A 24,688-nucleotide genomic window follows, 5' to 3' on the forward strand; every position below is an offset into this window, starting at 1 on the left:
TTTCTTCTTAAAAACTTCTTATGTATAATTGCCTGTGAGAATTTATGTAAAAGCACTAACTTAGCTCAGCATGTAGTATGTCATCTATTGTAAGCACTGAAAACATTAAAAAGTTTTTTAACTTGTCGAGATCTCACCTATTTCACCTCCCCTTATTCTTTTCCTGTTAAATATCATGTGATGTTAAATTCTGTTTTGCCCACTACTACTGCAGTTTGTGGATATGGAAGGGTGGGGCAAAGGTCCAGAGATCTGAAACACCATGGTGTGTTCTGAGAAGTGTACACATGTCCAGTGTGGCTAGAACAAATGTCTGGAGGGGACCGGAAACTGGATCAGGGAGAAGCTGTTGCATATGTACAATTAAACCAAACCCAGCACCTTTTTTCTTTCATACTTCTTAATATAGTGTTCTTCCTCAACAAAACTCCGTTTCTTTCTTTTTTTTTTTAATCTTCAAATTTTAATTCGATTTATTTATTTGGCTGTGTTGGCTCTTAGTTGTAGCTCATGGGCTTAGTTGTTCCTCGGCATATGTAATCTTAGTTCTCCGACCAGGGATTGAACCCATGTCCCCTGCATTGCAAGGTGGATTCTTAACCACTGGACCACCCAGGGAAGTCCCCAAACTCAAGTTTCTTCTAAAATAAGTCTACCTAGGTATATTTTAAAAGCTGGCAAGTTTCTGTAATACCTTTTGATGATCTTTTAAAAGTTTTCTGTTGAGATTTCTGGTGGTTTGAGAGTAATAAAATTTGGGATGCTGTAAAACAGTATGTGACAGGTAAAGTCTTTGGAGTATTTTTTTAGCTTTTATTTTATATTGGAGTATAGTTGATTTACATTATTGTGCTAGTTTCGGATGTACAGCAGAATGTTTTGGTTATACATACACAGTGCGTATGCTCAGTTGTGTTCGACTCTTTGGGACCCTATGGACAGTAGCTTGCTGGGCTCCTCTGTTCATGGGATTTTCCCAGGCAAGAATACTGGAGTGGGTTGCCATTTCCTTCTCCAGGGGATCTTACCAGCCCAGGGATGGAACCTGGGTCTCCTGCGTCTCCTGCATTAAAGGTAGATTCTTTACACTGAGCCATCGGGGAAGCCCCATATACATGTACATGTAGCTGTTTTTCAGATTCTTTAGCCATTTAGGTTATTGAAGAGTATTGAATAGAGTTTCTTGTGCTATAAATAGGTCCTGTTTTCTGTATAGATAAATTAACTGATATTTGACTGAATATCCTCAGCTAGTACATTATTTGCTCATCATGAGGCTAAGACTGGGAGCAGTCCATGGGGAAACATGACAGTACAGCTTCTTAAGGGAAATAAATTTCATGCTTATTTTTGTTTTGTCAACCAAAAGTTATAACTACTACGATTTACAAGTCAGCTTTAAAAGATCTTTCGTGTGCATGAGTTCATGAACAACCTGGATCTCATTTGTAGGAATCAAATGAACTTTCTGACTTGAAGAATTAAATATGATTCTAATCCTTCTTAGTGGCTTTAGTGAATGTGCATATACTCTCTTGTTAAATTATAGATAAAAAATGTATTTATATACACTGCCTACATTTTGATTAAGATGCATTTATAAAATTAGATTATTGTTATATCAGCCAGGTTGAAGAATAAAGCTTCAGTGTTGGACTTGATTTTTTCTGGTTGCTTCTGGGAGGTAGATTAGCATAGCAACATGAGTGTGGGTTTTAGAGTTGGACACATGAGAGGGGATATTAGACCAATCACTTTGAGTCTTTGATGCATTATGTTGAATAAATTAGTGCTCAAATCTCCAGGAGCCTCAGTCTGTAAAAGAGGCCACTAGTCAGTCTTAGATCAGGATGAAATAAAATACCATTAGGTTCCTAGCATGAGGCTTCTTAGGTGTTGCTACTGGTAAAGAACCTGCCTTCCAATGCAGGAGATATGAGATGCAGCTTCAATCCCTGGGTTGGGAAGATCCCCCGGAGGAGGGCATGACAAACCCACTCCAGTGTTCTTATCTGGTGAATCCCAGGGCAAAGAAGCCTGGCAGGTTACGGTACGTAGAGTGGCCCAGAGTGAGATGTAAATAAAGTGACTCAGCACATGCACACACACAAGTCCCTCGCTTAGTTCCTGGCGTATTATCAACAGGGTTGGCCCCAGTACCACGTCTTTTCTCCAGTAATATTTACGACAACATTGTGTAGAAAAAGTGTTGCAATTCCAGCTGGAGGGTCTAGATCTAAGTCCTAGTTCTTTTCTCATATTGTGTGTTTTCTTGGGTCAATCATTTGACCACAGAGTGTCAGTTTTCTCCCCAATAAAATGAGATTATGAAAAATGAGGTAATGAGTAACCATTGGGCTTTTGTTCTTTATTCTCTAATGTATTTAAAGCCTGCCTTAGTTTTCAATGGTTCACATTATTCTTCCTGTGTAAGAGAGGAATTGCACTTCAGGAACATTAACCTGATAGTTACATATAGGATATGTTTATTTGGAGGGACAGAGTGTAGGAAACAATGTGGATTTCCTTCCAGGAGGTTGTAACACATACAGAGGCTTTGAAAGGTTTTAAGCTAGAGGAGGGAAATGATCAGTTTAAAAGATGACTGTGGCTGCAGTGATTCAGTGCACCAGGTCCCTTGTTTCTGTTGTTCAGTATTATTTTCCCACCTGCCCTGGTAGAATTCTTTTCTGTATTCAATTATGCTACTATTCCTAGCTTTCCGAAGAGTTACCTGTATTTTGTAATCTGTATTCCCTACAACCTGCAATAAATCTAAATCTCAGGAATATGTAGTTTTTCTGAGATTCGTCTGTTGAATCTACCCTTTTAAGCAGGAGATAATTTCCGTTTTTCCTTAGAATGTGCTTTTTAGCTCTAGCTGGGAAACTTTTGTCATCTTCCATTCCTTGTCTGTTAACCTTTATACAAGCTGTTCCACAAACCCAGAGTATAGCAAACCTCTCCCAGCTACTCTCTTTCCTTGGAAGCTCTTTTTATGACTTGCTTTTATTAAAAGTTTCCTGATCAGTCATCCTAAAGCAATGTTAATTGCTTTATGACATAAATGTGTGTATTACTTCTTTTACTTCGTTTGTGTACCTTGAGTGTTCATTCTTCTTACAACTATAGAGTGCCAAGCTTGAAGCAAAAGTAGAGTGAATTTTTAGTTTTAAAATATGGTACATAGACTTCTTACTGTATCATTTAAATAATGAAGTGTTTTTAATGTCTTCATGTGTAAGAAAGGTGGAGTGGGGTGAAGAGGAAGGAGGAATCAGGTAACCTGCCAAGGCAGTCACAGAAGCACTAAAACCTGATAGTTAGCCGTTGATCTATTCGTTTGTCTGCATGCTTTTCATAGAAGTAAACTTTAGAAACAGAAACTTTTTACACGTTATGACTTCCATGGAATTAAAATGATTCAGTAATATTAGCATCAGGAAGGGGTGTTATTTGAGGGCATTCCTGTTGTGTCTATTAACGAATTCCATTTTATGCAGGTGTGTTGTAATTTCCAGCTCTTCTTCTACATAGAGTAGTTGGTCAGAGGAGAACCTGGCATCTACCAAGTATTCCAGACCTGTCTTTTAGGTTGTTTCAATTCCTTGAGAAGAAAACTGAAGAATCAGTTGGGGCAAAGAGATTTGTGGGCTTTGGATAGATCCCAGTAAAGCAAGCTAGTGGTAAAGAACCTTCCTGCCAATGCAGGAAACGTAAGAGACGTGGTGGGTTCAATCCCAGAGTCAGGAAGATCACCTGGAAAGGGCATGGCAGCCCACTCCAGTATTCTTGCCTGGAGAATCCCATGGACAGGAGCCTGGTGGGCTACAGCCCATAGGGTCGCAGAAAGTCGAACACGACTGAAGCGAAAGTACTCATGCATGCAGGAAAGCAAGGGCTGTCGCTGGCCACTAAGCAGGTACTCTTCCTCATTCCCATGAGGGTCATATTAAAAGTGACAGTTACGTAGCAGGAGCAGCAGCCGGTTTGCTTTTTAGTCGTGGCGGCAGTTCACACAGTGCACTAGTGGCTTAACATACCAACACTTAAGTCCTTTTTTTGTTTGTTTGTTTTTAAGTCATTGAAATTATGAAACTGTCATTCAGATGGAAGCATTATAGTTCTTCGGAAACATTTTGATCTCAAAAGGAAAGGAGAATGATACAGATATACTGGCTGAGGTGTTTTGAGGTGCATCGAAGTGTTCCAGCCTGTGGCTTACCTTAACATGTTCTTGAAGTACCATGGCGTGGATTAAAAGGTATGCTTTAGAAATCTTCCCAGTGATCCCCCAAGGTCATGGGTAGAACAAACACTAATGATTCTATATTTAACTTACATGTATTTAAAATATTTTAATACTTGGATTGCAGATGTGGTTATGGATTTATGGCAAAAGTCTTTTTTGTTTATTAAAAAAAACTATATATCCCAAGCTTGTTGAATGAGTCCCCTCTCCCCCCCTTTTGAGATACGGTTATAGGAGACGCTGGAGTAGACCTTTTCTGCTAAATTTTAATAGTAATCGGTTATAATTTCTTTCATGAATAGTTCGGGGATTATTCACGTTAGTCTGTAATTATCTTTATGGTTTACATCATAGGCTAGTTTCTCTGCAGTGCTGTTATTTCATTGTAGCCTGAACAGGAAATAATTGAATACAGTTCTTCAGTTAGGGTATTAATTTGACCAAACAAAATAATTTTTACGTAGACCATTTATAGTTTGTGCTGTTTTTGTCTTTTACAAAAAACTTTTACTGAGAGGAAAATGAGTGATGCTTCATTAGTAGTGTGATTGTTCTCTGTTCACCACCCTAAATACACAGTTAATCCTTCACGTGCGTGAGGTATGTAGTCCCACTGTTACTTGTGGTTGCTAATAGTGGTAATTCTAGGCTTTGTGTTACCCTCTTAACCGTCAAAAATCTTTAGGGTTTTTATATTCATAACATTTTATTTGAGTGATGTAGTCAAAACCATTTCTTAATTATTTGAAACCTTGGAAACCTCCTAATTGTGTACTAAGTGCTTGCTACTAAATGTTTTCTTTAAGATGTGGAAGTGGATCCACCCAGGGAGAAGGCTGAATTCATTTATGTTACGTTGGGTTCAAAATCCTTTATCTTTTAGGTAATGAAGGAAAATATGTTGGGAAAATAGAAGTTTAAATCATGGATATATAAGTGTAATAGAAATACAGTGGAACAGCCTGTAATTTTTATCATTTAGGCTACCTTATGTTGAGAACCTTTTGATGTGTCAGCAGTTAAATTATCAGTGGAATTTAGTTGTTAAATCTAAGACAAAACTACTTTTTATTAAATTCTAGCCTATAATGACAGTGAATCAAATTTCAAGGTGAAGTCAACTGTCGATTAATTCAACAGGTGTTTTATGTCCAATATGGCAGTATCTACTCCTTCGAAAAAGATCTTTTCTGACATAATGGGTTGGAGATGGTATTGATACGTTGTCTACAAAATATATTTCTCTGTAATACTTGCCACTTGAGCTTAAAAAAGTCTCCTTTTAGATGTACTTGGGCATCTGTCTGTTTCTTTTTAACACCACAGAGGATTCTTGATGCACAGCCAGAGCTGGGTACTCCTTTTCTTTTGGAAGAGCTTACACCTTAGTGGTTAAGAGCTTAGATTCTGCAGCTAGCCAACCTGGGTTTCAGATCTGGCACTACTTTGTTGTTTTGACAGGTTGTAAGAATGACTTGGAAAACATATAAATTTATGTATTAAAAATACCATACCATAAGTATATACTTATATAATTTACATATTGTATTATGTGTATATACACACATATACATACCTTAACACACACCACTTATATAGATAAATTATACATGCATTAGTGCGGGATTGAGCATGCGAGAAGCCAGTGTTAGAATAACAGTGGTGATGATTATGAAATGCTGTATCAGGAACTCCTTTGTGTGGGGGTGTAATGCTGTCACATTTTTTCTTTTCCTGAATCTTATACCTTCTTGTATGGTCTTCCTGGAGTTAAATAAACAGTCACTCTTTGACTACTGTTTTCAGTTCTTTGAGCTTTTTCTCATCAGTGAAAGAAGGTGGCCACTAGAGACTGGTAATTTATCTGTGGTTCTCTTATCCTGCTAGGTTGATTTGTGTGTTCTCTGAAGCTGTGTTTTTCAAATTGCAGGTTTCCACCTATTCATTAGTGGGTCAAGAACTCAATTTAGTGGGTTATGATCAGCATTAAGACATGTAATAGAAAAGAAAATCAGCGCAGTGAATGTAGAAAGGAGTATTTTGAAACAAACTTGTTTCGTTTTTTTAAGCTGAAATAAACAAGATAGGCACATTTATGTGTATGTTGATTGGATCGTTTTAGTTCCACTAAGTGTATGCTTCCCATAGTAATAGATGTCCCTCAGAAGTGGTATTGGTTTTATATTGTTTTGCCTTGCTGAGAAAAAGTGACCAGGATAGGTTCCAGTCTGTGGCTCCTAGTGATATGTGAGTGAAGTTTAGTATAGGAGACTGCCTGAGGAGTAGGAAGAAAAGGGAAACATAGTAGCCACAGCATTGGGCAGCATTAACTACGCCTGTTTTATCAAGTAATCTAGTATACTGTCCCTTAGCATGTATTCTGGTGTTAATCAACTCTTAAATCAGTAGTTTTCAAACTGCCAATGGCGGCCCATTTTGTAATCAATTTAATAAGTTGCTGTTCTTCTCGCCTGCCCCCCCAACAAATTAAATGAACCAGAAAAGAACAGAAAAGGAAATGTCATGAGTGTATCACGTGATATAGTTGTGTAAAAACTCATTTCAAGGGTACGTATGTGTACTGTATTGCAGACCTAAGTTTTAGTAATGATCAACTGGGAAACAGTATGAAACTCCGTCTTATAAATCTGTATTGTCAAACTAATCTCAGCCAGAGAAGACTTCAGATATTTAAAACAGTATTATTAGCTCAGTAGTTTTATCTCTGACAGTCAGATCAGATCAGATCAGTAGCTCAGTCATGTCCGACCCTATGAATCACAGCACGCCAGGCCTCCCTGTCCATCACCAACTCCCGGAGTTCACTCAGACTCACGTCCATCGAGTCAGTGATGCCATCCAGCCATCTCATCCTCTGGCATCCCCTTCTCCTGCCCCCAATCCCTCTCAGCATCAGAGTCTTTTTCAGTGAGTCAACTCTTCGCATGAGGTGGCCAAAGTACTGGAGTTTCAGCTTTAGCATCATTCCTTCCAAAGAGATCCCAGGGCTGATCTCCTTCAGAATGGACTGATTGGATCTCCTTGCAGTCCAAGGGACTCTCAAAAGTCTTCTCCAACACCACAGTTCAAAAGCATCAATTCTTTGACGCTCAGCCTTCTTCACAGTCCAACTCTCACATCCATACATGACCACAGGAAAAACCATAGCCTTGACTAGACGAACCTTTGTTGGCAAAGTAATGTCTCTGCTTTTGAATATGCTATCTAGGTTGGTCATAACTTTCCTTCCAAGGAGTAAGCGTCTTTTAATTTCATGGCTGCAGTCACCATCTGCAGTGATTTTGGAGCCCAGAAAAATAAAGTCTGACACTGTTTCCACTGTTTCCCCATCTATTTCCCATGAAGTGATGGGACCGGATGCCATGATCTTCGCTTTCTGAATGTTGAGCTTTAAGCCAACTTTTTCACTCTCCTCTTTCACTTTCATCAAGAGGCTCTTTAGTTCTTCTTCACTTTCTGCCATAAGGGTGGTGTCATCTGCATATCTGAGGTTATTGATATTTCTCCCAGCAATCTTGATTCCAGCTTGTGCTTCCTCCAGCCCAGCGTTTCTCATGATGTACTCTGCATATAAGTTAAATAAGCAGGGTGACAATATACAGCCTTGACGTACTCCTTTCCCAATTTGAAACCTGTTGTTTCATGTGCAGTTCTATCCTTTCTTTCCGGGTACAGTTGAATCCTTTCTATTACTGTTTCCCCAAGCACCCCACCCCCAGACCCCCACCCAACCTTGTCTTTTCTCAGACTCCCTACTTACACCAGTGGCGTTACTTGGCTTTTCATCATTACGTTAGTCAGGTTTACTTCCGTCATCATCACTTTTGGCCTCATGCTTCTTATCCTGTTGGGCGCAGGGTTTCATGCAAGGGGATACCCTTGTGGCATTTGTTTCTTTATAACTGTGTCCCTTTTACTTTGTTTATCATAACGCATGTGAGCAACTTATCTTTTTCTTTCAAAGCTTTTCCTCCTAAACTGTAGTTTAGAAATAAACTCAACTACCTGCTAGTTATAGTTGTCCTAGAACTGAGATCACTGACTAGAGGCAGCACCCCAACCACACATCTAGAATTAGAAGAAAACATATCATAAATTACTGTGTTAATTATTAGATATGGCTCCATTATACTTTTGGTTACTAAAAACAGATCAGTCAAAAATACCCCCTAAGAATCAAGATTAAGGTGCTTTGAAAGTATTTTAAAAGTAATTTTAGATTTAGCAAAGTTTAAGAAAAATCTTTTAAGTGATAGTGTTTTTAGAATTATGAACTTTCTGAAACTAATTTTTAATTTATTACTTAAAAATAATACTATTTTTGCATTTCTGTGAGATCTGGGATATCTGTTAAGAATATTAGAACCCATCTCGCATATGAACCTACTTGAAAATGGGCATATGCTTTGAAACTGTCATAAAAATCAGGGAATCTCTTTCTTTTGAAAAATACAATGGAATCAGTTGATATTACACTACTGAACTGTTAGCGTATGTAGGTGAGTGATAAGCAGGGAAATGTGCATGGGTTTTCTTGGAAATGCCAGACTTGTCACTTCAATGACGAGTACAGGTTTCATAATGGAGACTATATCAACCATGTAGCCAATTTCCTACACCTCAGAGTGAATGAGCTCTGTGAGGCCCTGGTAGCTGATGAAGAGGAACTGCAAATAAAGTCATGGCAGCTGTAGTTGACCTCCACAAACCTCCAGGTGTTGCTCTAACAATTACCGAGTCAACATAAAATCTTGAAAGATCATAACTGAAAATGTGCTAGTGGTCAGGAAGGATGACTGCCTCCTTTTCCCCTCTGCCCCTTAATTATTTGTTATAAGGAATCCTGGGGATTCCTAGGGTGGGAGATAGGACAAAACATTTTCAAAGCATTTACTTTGATTGAGTGCTTTTGTGTTTTATCATAGCAATGAGTGAAGAATGAAGGTGATCAAAACTGTATGTTGAAGTGCTGGTGATAGCAGCTAGATTAAATGTGCATGAAATTGAACTTATTAAAATTCCTTTATATTTGAAATTCCTGTGGAAAAGTACTCTGAGTGAGAAACTCTAGTCTTGGGGCAAGGATAGGGGAGAGGCAAGTAACAGAAGTATATAAAACTTGGAACAGGCAGAATCCATTGAAAGCATTCACTTTTGAAATAAAAGCCCCTGCGTCCTCTGCCAGGAGCCAATTTCTAATCCTTTCCCTTCCCAATCCTCCACATTACACAAATTTTTATTTTGTTGCTTCCTATATCCTCAGCCCCAGGACAGTGACTAGTCATAACAGGTACTCAGTAAATACTTGTTGAATGAATGAACTTTTTGAGAACACTAGATTTTGAGATAACGTGTCTGTCCTGCAACAGCAGAATAGGCCATTCTCTTATTTACCAACCTCTTAATTTATAAATAGAATGAGTGGATATATACAGAAGTGCATCTTATTTTGAAGTGATCTTAATTTGAACAGTTCTGTCATCAGTTACCTTTTGTGAGTTGAGGTTTGTAAGTCTAAAGGCCGAGAAAAGCTGAGTGCATAATAGCTAACACTTAGCAGGTATTGTACTTACAAAATGCCCCTTTAAAGTGTTTTATGGGTATTAGCTCAATCTTCACATGACTTTCCAGGTTGTCATTTAACTTTCCTATTTTACAGATGTAGAGACTGAAGCTCTAGAATAACTGTGAAAGGATTGTGGTGTTTTTATTGTTGTTAGAAAGTCCTGAACTTTGGGGTAGAAAAACTTGAAAATTGTTTATACAACAAGTCAACATATTTTTCTCACAAGAGTAGATATCCAAGTGTGAGATTTTTTTTTCTTTTTTGTAGGGAAAGAATGTGATCTATGTTCGTATACCACAGAAGAAAAGCTCTGTGTTTGAATGAAAACATTTCCGTATTTGGTGTTGACCAGATTTGGTTTTTTAGGAGGTGGACGATTGCCCTTTTATGGCCATCAGACACTCCATGGCTCTCTTTTATGTTTCTTCAACTTGGTGACTCTGTCACTTCCTCAAGCAGTCTTTTTCTCTCCTATCTTTTTTTTTTTTTTTTTTTTTACTGCTCTTTTATATTGCAGTGTTCTCTGTTCTTTCTTCCTTTCTACCCCTTAGCCCCCTCTCTCTCGTTTACATGCAGTCTGAATGAACAAGAATATTAGCTCTATATTCTTATTGTTTAGAATAATATGTGACTGTGTTTTGAGTCAGAGAACCTGGCAAACCAAGTGAGAAATAAGGATGTTATGAAAATAGCATAAAATGTAGGTGCTAGTAAATTGTCCAAAAGTGAAGAGGGCTGACCCAAGGCAAAGTAGTATTACTCTTTCAGAAGAAAGTTGTTGAGTATAATGGCCAGACGAGTACGATTAATTTCTTGAGGAATACTAGAACCAAACCAAGGCATTTTTGGATAATCAGGGAAAAAGTCAACAATTAGAGTGATCCCCCTTTTGCTTTGATTTTTATCCCAGAATTCAAACTTATACTTAACTTCAATCTTAAATTATCCTTCATACCCAAGAGTTACTAACATTTTAAAAGCCCAGGAAGTTAATTTGTTAACAGCATCATTGTTATTGGCTTATACATAATGGGTCTTATATTAGCACTTGATTATTGTTATTGTAGTAAAAAATTGCCTGGGTGAAATTACTGAAAATTTACACCTGGTGTATGTAAGTTTTCCTAACAGTTAGTTTTAGATTCAGCAAAACTACATGAAAGAACATAAACTTCTAAGGAGTTCTTTTCAGCTGTATTGTTTATAGCCCCATTTATATCTTGATACCAGTTCTTAATAGAATCTGTCAACAATGTGGATTATCACTTTTTTTTTGAAGTGTCAGGATGCCTCATTAAACTACACTGCAATTGAAGAGCAAGAAACAGCAGTTACCTATACCATGGTATCTTGGCAGGGCATTCTCTATGGGAAAAGTAGACAGTTTCATTAGAGTGAGGAAATTAATCATCATTTTAGCTTTTTGGACTTGGGAAAATAGTTAATTCCTTTTTCTCCTCATTATAAAACTTGTGAAGTTAGTATCAGCTCATTTGGTAGACAATTTGTATAAAATTCTCCTCCACTGTAGAAAATAACTTGTTGGACATTTCAGATCATTTTGTTCATAATCATTGGTTAATTCAAAATAGTTGGTCATCATCAAACAACCCAGTCAACAAATGTGCAATAGACATTTCTTCAAAGAAGACATACAGATGGCTAGGAGACACATGGAAAGGTACTTAATTATTAGATATCTAGTTATTAAATATCATGTACTTCAACAGTACATAAACCAAGAAATTCCAGATGTTCAAGCTGGATTTAGAAAAGGCAGAAGAACCAGAGATCAAATTACCAACATCTATTGGATCCTAGAAAAAAGCAAGAGAATTCCAGAAGAACATCTGCTTCTGCTTCATTGACTATTCTAAAGTCTTTGACTGTGTGGATCACAACAAACTGGAAAATTCTTAAAGAGATGGGAATGCCAGACCACCTTAACTGCCTCCTGAAAAATCTGTATGCAAGTCAAAAAGTAAGTTAGAACCGAGCATGGAACAACAGACTGGTTCCAAATTGGGAAAGAAGTTCGACAGGGCTGTATATTGTCACCTTGCTTATTTAGCTTATATGCAGAGTACATCATGTGAAATGCCAGACTGGATGAAGCACAAGCTGGAATCAAGATTGCTGGGAGAAATATCAATAACCTCAGATATGCAGATGATACCACCCTTATGGCAGAAAGTGAAGAAGAACTAAAGAGCGTCTTGATGAAAGTGAAAGAGGAGAGTGAAAAAGCTGGCTTAAAATTAAATATTCAAAAAACTAAGATCATGGCATCCAGCCCCATCACTTCATGGCAAATAGAAGAGGAAACAATGGAAACAGTGAGAGACTTTATTTTTTTGGGCTCCAAAATCACTGCAGATGGTGACTGCAGCCATGAAATTAAAAGATGTTTGCTCCTTGGAAGAAAAGCTATGAAAAAACCTAAACAGCATATTAAAAAGCAGAGACATTACCGACAAAGTCCATCTATTCAAAGCTATGGTTTTTCCAGTAGTCATGTATGGATGTGAGACTTGGACCTTAAAGAAAGCTGAGCGCTGAAGAATTGATGCTTTTGAACTGTGATGTTGGAGAAGACTCTTGAGAGTCCCTTAGACTGCAAGGAGAACCAACCAGTCCATTCTAAAGGAGATCAGTACTGGGTGTTCTTTGGAAGGAATGATGCTAAAGCTGAAACTCCAGTTTCAGCCACCTCATGCAAAGAGTTGACTCATTGGAAAAGACTCTGATGCTGGGAGGGATTGGGGGCAGGAGGAGAATGGGACGACAGAGGATGAGATGGCTGGATGGCATCACCGACTCGATGGATGTAAGTTTGAGCAAGCTCCAGGAGTTGGTGATGGACAGGAAAGTCTGGTGTGCTGCAGTCCCTGGGGTTGCAAGGAATTGGACACGACTGAGCAACTGAACTGAACTGAATTATTAGAAAAATGTAAATCAAAACTACAGTGAGACATCAACCCACAACAGTCAGAATGGTGATCATCAAAAAGTCTACCAACTGTAAATCCTGGAGAAGGTTTGGAGAGAAGGGAACCCTTTTACACTGTCAGTAGAAATGTAAATTGCGATAGCCATTGTGGAGAAGAGTATGGAGATTCCTTTAAAAACTAAAAATAGAGCTGCCATGTGATCCTGCGATGACTTGTCAGGTGCCACTGGCGGTAAACTGCCAATGTAGGAGACGAAGGAGACCCAGGTTTGATCCCTGGGTCAGGAAGATCTCCTGGAGGAGGGCTTGGCAATAACCCACTCTAGTATCTTGCCTGGAGAATCTAGTATCTTGCCTGGAGAATCCTATGCACAAAGAGTTGGACATGACAGAAGCAACTTAGCACAGCACGGCACATGATCCTGCCGTGGCATATATTCATATTCGGAGAAGAACATGGTCTGTAAGGATACATGCACCCCAGTGTTGATCATAACACTGTTTGCTGCTGCTGCTGCTGCTAAGTCGCTTCAGTCGTGTCCAACTCTGTGCGACCCCATAGACAGCAGCCTACCAGGCTCCCCCGTCCCCGGGATTCTCCAGGCAAGAACACTGGAGTGGGTTGCCATTTCCTTCTCCAATGCATGAAAGTGAAAAGTGAAAGTGAAGTCGCTCTGTTGTGCCCGACTCTAGCAACCCACACTGTTTACAATAGCCAAGACCTGGAAGCAGCCTAAGTGTCCATCGACATAGGAATGGATAAAGATTTTGTACACATATACCATGAAATATTGGGCTTCCTTTGTGGCTCAGTTGGTAAAGAATCTGACTGCAGTGCGGGAGACTTGGGTTTGATCCCTGGGTTGGAAGATCCCCTGGAGGAGGGCATGGCAACACACGAGACTACTCCAGTATTCTTTGCTGGGGTCCAGCCCCAGCTGATCCAGGGTATTCGAAGGAGAGACGGCGTAGGCGAGGGTCAGGAAACAACTGCTTAATTACACTTTAATTAAGGATACAAAGAGTAATAGAATGAGGGTAGCTCAGTGAGGAAATTCAGTGGAGAAAAGCAGCTGAAATAAGGATAGCTCAGTAGGAAAATTCAGTGAAGAAAAGAGGCTGAGTAGCTTGGTTTACGCGGGAGACCAATAAAACTTCAAGACAAGAAGTTTGCACCACTTACGTAGGCCGCAGGCGTCCTTCCGTTCTCCCGAAGGAGAGGAGACACTGAGGCCTCCCCGGTCGGATCTTAGAAGCCCAGGCATAATTAGCAAGCATGGTGGGTTCCGCGCTCCAGATGGAGACTCAGCCAGAATTTGAGAGAGAGAGCGACATGGGGAGACCAAGTTTTGGTGAACAAGGCCCGCACTTTATTTTCCAAAGTAGTTTTTATACCTTAAGTTGTGCATAGAGGATAATGGGGGAAGGGGTGGAGTCATGCAAGGACAGCAGTTCCTGGTTCTAATCGAAGCCAGGCTTTCAAACTTATCATATGCAAAAGTTCAGGTGATTGACATCATCTTCTGGCCAGGAGGCCTGTTAACATTTTAAGAAACTTATTTTTCTCTAAAGGTGATTATTCCAAAGTCAGGCACCAGCCTCCAAAAAAGCATTGGACAAAGCTGCATTTTACATTTCTATACACCCATTATATCAATCAATACACTGCCAAGGACACAGTAGGTAAGGAGTATGGAGACTTAGCAGCAAACATTGGCCAACAAGTGAAAAACCCTTCACCAATACAATTTCTAATCAGTCTTTTAACTACTCAAAGGAATCTGTGTTTAGACAGTTTAGAACATCTCCTGCCTCTCACAGTTGGGAGGCTCTGAACAATCACATGTGGCCGGAAAAACCTATTCAGGCAGGCTAGAGGATTTCCAAAGGAGTTTGTAGGTTGAAACACTGTCACACCCAGGAATTATTAACTGGAACTGTAAGCTAACTCTTTTTTCAGAGAGACGTAGTGGGGCACAGCCCCCGTAAAGTCAGAGGTGTAGGTGAAAGCACAAAGCAGAAAGTAGGCAGACTCAGGTTTGGGGGGTAGATGCTCGAGAACTTCCAGGGGGACTCCTGAGGCTCGATCCCGCCTTTGCGTATGTCGAGCCTCCTTCCTCATGACCTTTGTCATGGGCGGAGTTCCTCACGCTGGCTCCTGGCAGTGATAGAATTCCAGTTGAGCTATTCCAGATCCTGAAAGATGATGCTGTGGAAAGTGCTGCACTCAATATGCAATATGCCGGCTCCCGGCAATTCTTGCCTGAAGAATCCCCGTGGACAGAGGAGCCTGGCAGGCTACACTCCATGGGGTCGCAAAGTCAGATACGACTGAGCGATTAAGCACACCATGAAACACTGCTTATCTATTGTAAAGAATGGAATAATACCGTTTGCAGCAAGGGGGATGGATGTAATGATTGTCTACTGAGTGAAGTAAGTCAGACAGAAATGTCCTGTGGAATCTAAAAATAAATGATACAAATGAACTTATTTACAGAATAGAAACAAGACTATGAAAATGAACTTATGATTACCAGGGTAGAAGGGTTGTGGGGAGGGATAAGTAGGGAGTTTGGGATTGACATGTACACACTGCTGTATTTAAAAGGATAACCAGTAAGGACCTACTGTCTAGCACAGCGAACTCTGTTCTGTATTGTGTAACAACCTAAGTGGGGAAAGAATTTGAAAAAGAATAGATATATGTATATGTGTAACTTAACCACTTTGCTGTATACCTGAAACTAACACAACATTGTTAACCAACTATACTCCAATATAAAATAAAAAGTTAAAAAAATGTGTAGTGACTATAAAGACATTAGTTTTCCTTAATTTTATATATATATATTTTAAAACAATAGTTGATGTAATTAATATTATAGTTTAAGAGCTAGAGTTTCATGACAGTTTTTTGTTCATCTTTTTTAACAGATGACTTACTATTTAATATTATTCATTCGTTTAGTGAGCATATGCTGTGTACATACAGACTTGCATTTGAAAACGATGTTAATATTGTATGCAGTTGAGTCAATTTTATATGAATAATACATGCATAGTGTTGTCCATATTTCTCTAATGTACACTTCTGCCATTAAAAAAATTGTCCAGCGTAAAAGTTATGGCCTAAAAATTCCCTTGTGCACCTCTAGTTTATTATGGAAACAGATGGACATTTTCTTCGTTACTGGGATACTTAAAGAAAGACTGTCAATTTGACTAATCCCTAGGGCTGTTAACACAATCAGATTTTCATGGCTGATTTAACTGTGGCATTGTTCCTGTTCTCTAGTTGGATTACTGCAGCATTTCATCCTTGAGAATCAACGGTTTTGGTTTGCTAAGAAATACTTTACAGGTTAAGAAGTGATTTTTCTGGAACATTTAAATAAATTTTCATATGATAGGTGGTTTATTTAATGGAAAAGCAAATAGGAATTAGTTTATCAGTGAATTGGAACAAACATAATTATTTGGGGAGTTGAAGAAAATGAGTGGTTTAAAGACTAGAGATGGCTTCCTTGTATATTTATATGTAGTCTTCAACCTTAGTATGATCAGCGTGAAATCAGAAGCAGGGGGAATATCCTATCTCGTGACTTTCTGAGGTTTAATTTTCCCTTCTAAGTTTGAAGGCCTATCAGGATTGTTGGTGATAGTTAAATGAGAGCGCATATAAACAGATATATTCTGTTTGTTGTGTGCTTGTCTATTTTACTGCATGAGGCTAGTTTAGGATGCTATAGATATAAAAGTTGTAATAAGAGCTTCATCTAACTTTATGGAATCAGGGAGTGGCAATATAGAAGATAATTTGAGAAGGCAGTGGACAGCATTTGTCAATGAATTCCTTGTGATGGAAGTCAAGAATGAGGGAAAGTCAAAAATCTAATACTTAAGAGAATAGAGACCACATGTCTTTAGAAAACATGCCTGTATAGATAGATGTTGATGAGAGAGGAAATGTTAAGAATTAAGTTGCTGCAATGGAGCAGCTGATCTTTAAAGAACTGTGCCCTTCTTTCTAGTTAGACAAATGATAGAGGGAAGTTGACTAGCCAGTTAACTAGTAAAGTTATAACAGAACAGCTTTGCAGTTTGCCTAATTTGAATTCATAGCATAGCAAGATGTTAAGTAAATATATAACCCGAATAACCCAAACTGTGACAGTTGAATCTATACCTGCCAAGAGGTCTTAACCTTTGTTTTCCTCCTTGTTACGGTCAAACTCCCAAGGCTTTTGCCTCGTCTTCTAGTGCGTTACTACTTTAAGTTACTGATGTTCTATATTCTTCATGTTTTTTGTATTTTTTGTTTTTTAGTCGCTCAGTTGTGTCCGACTCTTTGCGACCCCACAGACTGTAGCCTGCCAGACTCCTCTGTCCATGGGGATTCTTCAGGCAAAAGTACGGGAGTGGGTTGCGATGCCCTCCTCCAGGGGATCTTCCCAACCCAGGGATCGAACCCAGGTCTCCCGCATTGCAGGTGGATTCTTTACCAACTCAGCCACCAGGGAAGCCCTAATCACTTCATAGTGATTCTCAATTCGGAGTCTTTCTTGTACCTGTGCCGAGCTGAGGCTCCTCAGATGGTTGATGTTTTATTAGGCTGCCTGTAGAACTACCCACCGGAGAAGGCAATGGCACCCCACTCCAGTACTCTTGCCTGGAAAATCCCATGGACAGAGGAGCCTGGTGCACTGCAGTCCGTGGGGTCGCTGAGGGTCGGACATGACTGAGCAACTTCACTTTCCCTTTTCACTTTCATGCATTGGAGAAGGAAATGGCAACCCACTCCAGTGTTCTTGCCTGGAGAATGCCAGGGACAGGGGAGCCTGGTGGGCTGCCGTCTCTGGGGTTGCACAGAGTTGGACACGACTAAAGTGACTTAGCAGCAGCAGCAGCAGCAGCAGAACTACCCAAGACAAAGTAGTGTGCTGTTAGATTTTTGTACCACCAACTTCAATTCTCCTGTATTGTGTATTTCCCTTGCAGAGCCCTGTGGCTTCCTTGTGAAGCTTGTGGGAGCAGCTACAACGAGCTGCTGGGCCTGGCTTTTTGGTTCTAGCAGTGTATGAAAGCAGCTCAACAGGTTAATGGCTCAGATAATCTTTATAAGCTTTGAATTGTGGTTAAGACCACTTCTTCAGAGTGGTTTTTGGCTTTACCACAAATGTAGGTTTGATTGTTATAACATGACATGTGATAACAGAAAGTTAAGTTACAGTTCAAAAGAAATGTATTGTTTTGGGTAAAAACACTCAAGCAGGAAGGCATTTCCTTATTCATGCAGTGGTGTATAAAAAATACCTGGAAATCTTTTCTTCCCCATCTGAACGTACAGATTTTGATCATTTTATTTTTTGCTTACTGATAGTCTCCCTTCACTGTCCTATTTTGCATGTTTTAAAATTACAGTTGCCATCTTTTTTTTTTCCTTAGGGTCAGGCTTCTTTAAAATAGTTTAATTCCTTGTAAACTTGAATTACAGCCTTTCCTTTATGAATTAGACTTTTTGGCTGCTGCTAAGTCGCTTCAGTCATGTCCGACTTTGTGTGACCCCATAGATGGCAGCCCACCAGGCCCCCCGTCCCTGGGATTCTCCACGCAAGAACACTGGAGTGGGTTGCCATTTCCTTCTCCAATGCATGAAAGTGAAAAGTGAAAGTGAAGTCACTTAGTTATGTCTGACTCTTAGCGACCCCATGGACTGAAGCCCACCAGGCTCCTCCGTCCATGGGATTTTTCAGGCAACCATAAATGTTCTGGTCTGCTTTATTTAAAAGGAAAACAAAAGGCAGATAGACTGCAGAATTCAAATACTTTAAAACCAAACTGTATGTTAGAGGTTTGACTGTTTAAGAAATTGGCCAGTAATGGTTTAATAGAGGTTGGACTGGTACAGAGTCTTTATGTTAATAATTTTGACTAACAGAAAATGTTAGTGTAGACATAGTATATAGTATAAGTGCAGACATAGTATATATATACACACACACACACACACATACATGTATATGTACATACATACATATACATATATACATACATATATATATGTATATATACATAGACATAGAAGATGTTTATGTATTCTTGATCCTTTTCAACTCAGAAAAAAAATGTACTTTGCAAAATTATGATTGGTGATGTAGACACTGGTCATGAGCATTGTAACGTATTTATTGTCTTTGTGCAAGAAATATGAAAGAGTAATTGTCAAATATTTGATGTACGTATATGTACAGACATTTATGTCTGTTTATGTATATGTATGCAGTAGTTAAGGTATGGCTACCACAGCAGGTGTCTTTAGATTTCCTGAGTTTTATGTATTTATAGCTTTCGAAGAGAATTTTTTCACTTTCTAGCAGTCAAAGACAAAAGAATCTTTTACCCTTATAATTTAGTTAGTAGTTGAAGTATTGGAAGGGTAATGAAAGGTTTCCTTTCTGGTTTCTTGTTGACCCCTCACTTAAGCAAAACAAGTCTATACTATATCATAGAAATTTTTAGGATCAGTTAGTACACTTTACAGTCTTTCATAAAAATTGTATCTCTTCATATGTTAGTATCTAGAATTGAACTGTACTTGAATTCTACCTTATTGCAGAATATATGGAAAATCATGGACCTTATACTGTAGTTACATTTTAAACCAAATTTACCATTATGTGAACAAGGCAAAGTGGTTTCTAAGCAGATTTTTCTCGTCTGTGTAGTAAGATTGACATGTGTGTGAAGTGAGATGTGCGTGCATAGTGCATAGGTAGCCTGCTGCTGCTCCTGTCATGTATTCTATGTGGATAGGGACCGTGTTCCATTTGCTGCTACATGTTCCAAATGTCAACTGCAGTTCCTAACATACAGTAGGCCCTTAAATGTGTGTTAAACGTTAAAGAAAGAACAGTAATGAGAATGTTCAAAACAGTTATGCCACACTCTCTCTCTCCTTCCTCCTCATCTTGGTTTTAGGTGAGAGAGGCAAATGAAGCCAATTTAAAAGTTAACAATAGGAAAGTTCTAATCCTACTACCCATTCAGCATTTTTCTGTGACACTGCATAACTAGTGACTTTTAAAAAATGCATACTCTGGGGTAGATTTGCCAAACAGAGGACCACAATTGATCCTGATTCTTGTGCCTACTAAAATTAGGGAAGAAGACTAAATTCTGATTTGCAGTTTAGATGTAGAGAAGACCGGTTTTCAGGACTTAAATCCTTATACTAACCTTTGATATGAAATACATATATTCTGGAATGGTGTAGCTGAGGACTGGAAATCACCACCTTCTAAAATCTGATGTTAAAATAGAATTCAAAGACAATAGGAATAAAGTCTAGGAAAGAACTTTTTTCCCAGAACCATCCATTCATTTGAAACATCCATTCATTTGAAACCATCCATTCATTTGAAACATTTGAATATTAATAAATCTGGATATGTATTTATAAATTAAAGTAATATACCTACAGAAAAACAAAGCACACAAATCATAAATGTACAATAAAGTAAATTTTCACAAAGTGAATGTACATGTGTGACCATCACACAGATGAAGTTACAGAATATTACTCGTTCTTCCGGATCCTTTCATATAGCTCCTCCTGGTGTGTGTACCTCCCTCTCAAAGGTCACCTGTATCCTGGTGAACTCTGTAGTTTAGTTTTGCTTTTCTTTTTAAAATTTCATATAAAATCATATAATTTTGTACCTTTTTGAGTCTGGCTTCTTTTGCTATTAGTCAGTGTTACTGCATGTGTAGTGATAATTTGTTCACTTTCCTTGCTGAATAGCACAGTGCTGTATGATGATTCTATAATTTATCTGATCGTATGATGATTCTGTAATTTAGCCGATCCTTCGACAGTGGTCATTTGAGTTTCTGATTTGGGATTATTATGTCTGATGATGCTGTGGACATTCTTCTACATGTCTGTTGGTACTCATATATACACATTTGTGCGGGTATAGCATTTTTATTATTTTTGAACATCAGCAATAATAATCTCAAGTCAACAGGCATGTATTTTAAGCTGTTGTCAGTGGTCTAGCAGTATTGCTACATTCTCAGGTGTACTTTTATTAAGGAAAGATTATGGGCCTTCATGTACCACCTAATTGCATGATACTGCTTCTGAGGCTATTCCATTCCATGGGCTGAATCAGAATTAATTTAGGGAGAGGCCTGTTGGACCTAACTTTTACAGGGAAATACTATTTTTTTCTACTTGTATTTTCTTCCTTGTGATGGGAGCTAAGTATTACAATGCCTGGGTTCTCTTTACTAAGTTTACTCCTTTGATTCCTCGTTGTTGTTCAGTTGCTCAGTGGTGTCCCAATTCTTTGTGACCCCATAGGCTGTAGCACGCCAGGCTTCCCTCTCCTTCACCATCTCTTGGAGCTTGCTCAAACTCATGTCCATTGAGTCGGTGATGAGGTGATTCCTACTCATGTCCATTGAGTCGGTGATGAGGTGATTCCTCACTAGGTACTTGGAAAACTTTATTTGTAGGATATTAGAACTCAATATGGGCTTCCCAAGTGGCACTAGTGGTTAAGAACTGGCCTGCCAGGGCAGGAGACATAAGAGATACGGGTTCGATTCCTGGGTCAGGAAGATCCCTTCGAGAAGGGCACCCCAGCCCACTCCAGTATTCTTCTTGCCTGGAGAATCCCATGGACAGAGGAGCCTGGTGGGCTACAGTCCATAGAGTTGCAAAGAGTTAGACACGACTGAAGCAGCTTAGCACAGGACTCAATATAGAGCCCAGCTTTAAAATTGCAAGGTCATCTGGCTTGGTAGTTTCTTTTTAAAAACTGAAAATTACCTATTTTTCCATAGTTTGTTAATTCTGTGGAGGCAAAAACTTACTTTGAGCAGCCTCCTGAAATGTAGCTTATTTGTCTTCTTCATTGTTCCCCACTAAAAATCTCTTTGGTCCTCTCTGCTATATTCAGGCTTCCCTACCAGAAATCATTGATGGTTACTTCTTGGGGATCTGATCTCTCAGTTCTAAATACCTGTACTGAGCTAGACCCCTTCTAAGATAAATGTATTGCACAGTAAATGTTGTATACGTTTTCAAGGATAGAAGAACCGAAGGAAATCAGGCAAAGAAATCCTATTATGGATAGTTGTATTCTATGGCTTTCAAATGGAGAAGGCAATGGCACCCCACTCCAGTACTCTTGCCTGGAAAATCCCAAGGACGGAGGAGCCTGGTAGGCTGCAGTCCATGGGGTCGCTAAGAGTCGGACACGACTGAGTGACTTCACTTTCACTTTTCACTTTCATGCATTGGAGAAGGAAATGGCAACCCACTGGTGTTCTTGCCTGGAGAATCCCAGGGACGGGGGAGCCTGGTGGGCTGCCGTCTCTGGGGTCGCACAGAGTCGGACACGACTGAAGTGACTTAGCAGCAACAGCAGCAGCATGGCTTTCAAAAAAAAAAAAAAAATCTCTTTTATTGGCATCCCTCTTTCTTTCCTTTTTAAGTCTCACTTGGATTGGAAAGGCCATTTCAAAAGATGAGAAAAAAATAATAACTTCTAATTAATATCAGATTTCTTTCTTCCTGTGAAGAATTTTCAAATGACTTCAGAGAACTGACAACCTTAACATCTTTGGCAGATGTTTTGTGGAGGAAAAAAATCTTCACTGTTTATAATTTGAGGTAGGGGTGAGAAGTCAGTGGGGAGGTGCAAAGGCAAAAACTATGTGACATCTCATGTACAAGCTGCTTTCCATGATCACTTGGGATTTTCCACAGGAGATGTTCAAACCCAAACAGTCTTTGAGGGATTGTTTGCATGCTGTCTGTGCTGCCCTTCCTTAGGAAGCATAGATTCTAGGAAGAACTTCTCTTTTTCCTTTTCTATCTTTGCCTTGATGGTAGTAGGAACCATTTATATATTATACATGTACTCCTCATGTTCTTCTTTTGTATGTCTTGGCACCCACTTGTCTGTTTTTTCTAAGTTGTACGGCAGCCACTGTCACTTATCCTGGCAGTCACATAGGATACCCCTCAAAGCTGAGCCAATATTCCTCATTAAACCATAGTTTAAGGCAAAACTAAATGTACTATTAGAGGGGCAAAATATATATAAAACATGAAGTTTACCATTTTAATCATTTTTTGTGTTCAGTTCAGTTTCATTAGGCACGTTCACATTACTGCACAACCACCATCACCTTCTGTCTCCAAAATTTTTTCATCTTCCCAAACTATACCCATTAAACAGTAACTCTCCATGCTTCCTTCCATATCCTCAACCATGGTGACAGTCACTGGAAACCACCATTCTACTTCTCTGTCTTCTGAATTTGACTACTCTAGGTACCTTATATAAGTGGGATCATAGGATATTTGACCTTTTGTGTCTTATTTTAATTTAGTATAATGTATTCAGGGTTCATCCATGTTGTATGTAACTTGTGTCAGAATTTTTTTTAAGTTGGAATATTTAATTGTATGTGTATACCACATTTATTCATCCATCAGTGGGCATTTAGATTATTTCCACCTTTTGCCTGGTGCAAATAATGCTGCTCTAAACATTGGTGTGCAAGTATCTGTTTGAGTTTCTGCTTTTATTTCTGTTGGATATGTACACAGAAGTGGAATTGGTAGATTATGTGTTAATTGTACGTTTAATTTTGGAGATACTGCCATACCATTTTATATTTCCACCATAATACCATACCATTTTATATGTCCACCAGCAATGTACCAGGGTTCAAATCTTGTTGTTTTTTGTCAGTTTTGATAATAGGCATCCTGAATGGTATGAAGTGCTATCTTTATGTTTTTGATTTGCATTTCCATAGTGATTAGTAATGTTGAGCTTTTATGTGCTTATTGGCCATTTGTATATCTTCTTGGAGATACATCTCTTCAAGTCCGTTGGTGGTTCAGTTGTGGTGGTTTAGTTGCTAAGTTGTGTCCGACTCTTGCAACCCCATGGACGGTAGCCTTCCAGCCTCTTCTGTCCATAGGATTCTCCAGGTAAGAATACTGGAGTGGGTTGCCGTTTCCTTTTCCCGGGGATCTTCCCAACCTAGGGATCAAACCCAGGTCTCCTGCATTGCAGGCAGATTCTTTACCTACTGAGCTAAGAGAACAGTCCTTTACTTATTTTTAAATCAGGTTTTTGTTGAGTTCTTTTATGTATTCTCAATTTCTTTGTGAAATGTAGAATTAATTATATGTATTTTAAAGCTATATAAATGTGTATTTGTTTTGAAGACCTTATTTCAATTTTACCGTATTTGTAAGAGTAAATAATACTGTGTAATCCAGCCTTGAAACAGTAGTGGTGTTTCATCGAGTGCTGACTTAGTACCTAGAACTCTTAGGTGCTGTACACTTTTTTTTTGGTTGCACTTCATGGCATGCAGGATCCTATTTCCCCAACCAGGGACTGAACACGCACCCCCTGCATTGGAAGGGTGGGTTCCCACTCATTGAACCTCCAGAAAATCCCTCGGTCTGTACACTTACGAACCTTTTAAATTCTTGTAAGAATTCTGTACAGAGATACTTTTATCTGTGTTTCGAATTGAGAAAACTGAAACAGTTTAAGTAACTTCTACTCCTTTGCTTTAAAGTTAGGGTGTGAACTTAAACAACCTTGCTCCTGAGTCCATGTCTGTACGGTAATATGCGGCTACCTGTCCCATGACCTGTATTTGTGACAGATTGTGTGTGCTCTTATCAGATGACACTTTTCACCTCTTAAATATTGCCTTAAAAGGCAGTGCATAAGATCAAGTCAGATGTCTGAAGGAATTCTTAGCAAAAATTGAATTCTTTTGCAGAAATTAAACAGATGGTTAAGGTTGCTGCTGCTGCTGCTGCTAAGTCGCGTCAGTCGTGTCCGATTCT

The 24,688-nt window shown here is 39.0% G+C and overlaps 1 protein-coding gene across 11 annotated transcripts in view; it reads left to right on the forward strand.

The window, feature by feature from the left end:
• RBPJ (recombination signal binding protein for immunoglobulin kappa J region) overlaps positions 1–24,688 on the forward strand; it is a 160,717-nt gene that overhangs the window by 83,058 nt on the left and 52,971 nt on the right. For 2 of the 11 annotated variants that reach the window (XM_055588193.1, XM_055588192.1), the window contains exon 2: positions 4,082–4,264. The exons of the other annotated variants lie outside the window; for them this stretch is intronic. In XM_055588193.1, coding sequence (XP_055444168.1) covers positions 4,248–4,264 — 17 coding nt within the window. In that variant the 5' untranslated portion in view covers positions 4,082–4,247. The remainder of the gene's footprint in view (positions 1–4,081; positions 4,265–24,688) is intronic. 11 annotated transcript variants of the gene reach the window in all.

This window comes from Bubalus kerabau, chromosome 7, assembly GCF_029407905.1.
Source record: "Bubalus kerabau isolate K-KA32 ecotype Philippines breed swamp buffalo chromosome 7, PCC_UOA_SB_1v2, whole genome shotgun sequence".
Lineage (NCBI taxonomy): Eukaryota > Metazoa > Chordata > Mammalia > Artiodactyla > Bovidae > Bubalus > Bubalus kerabau.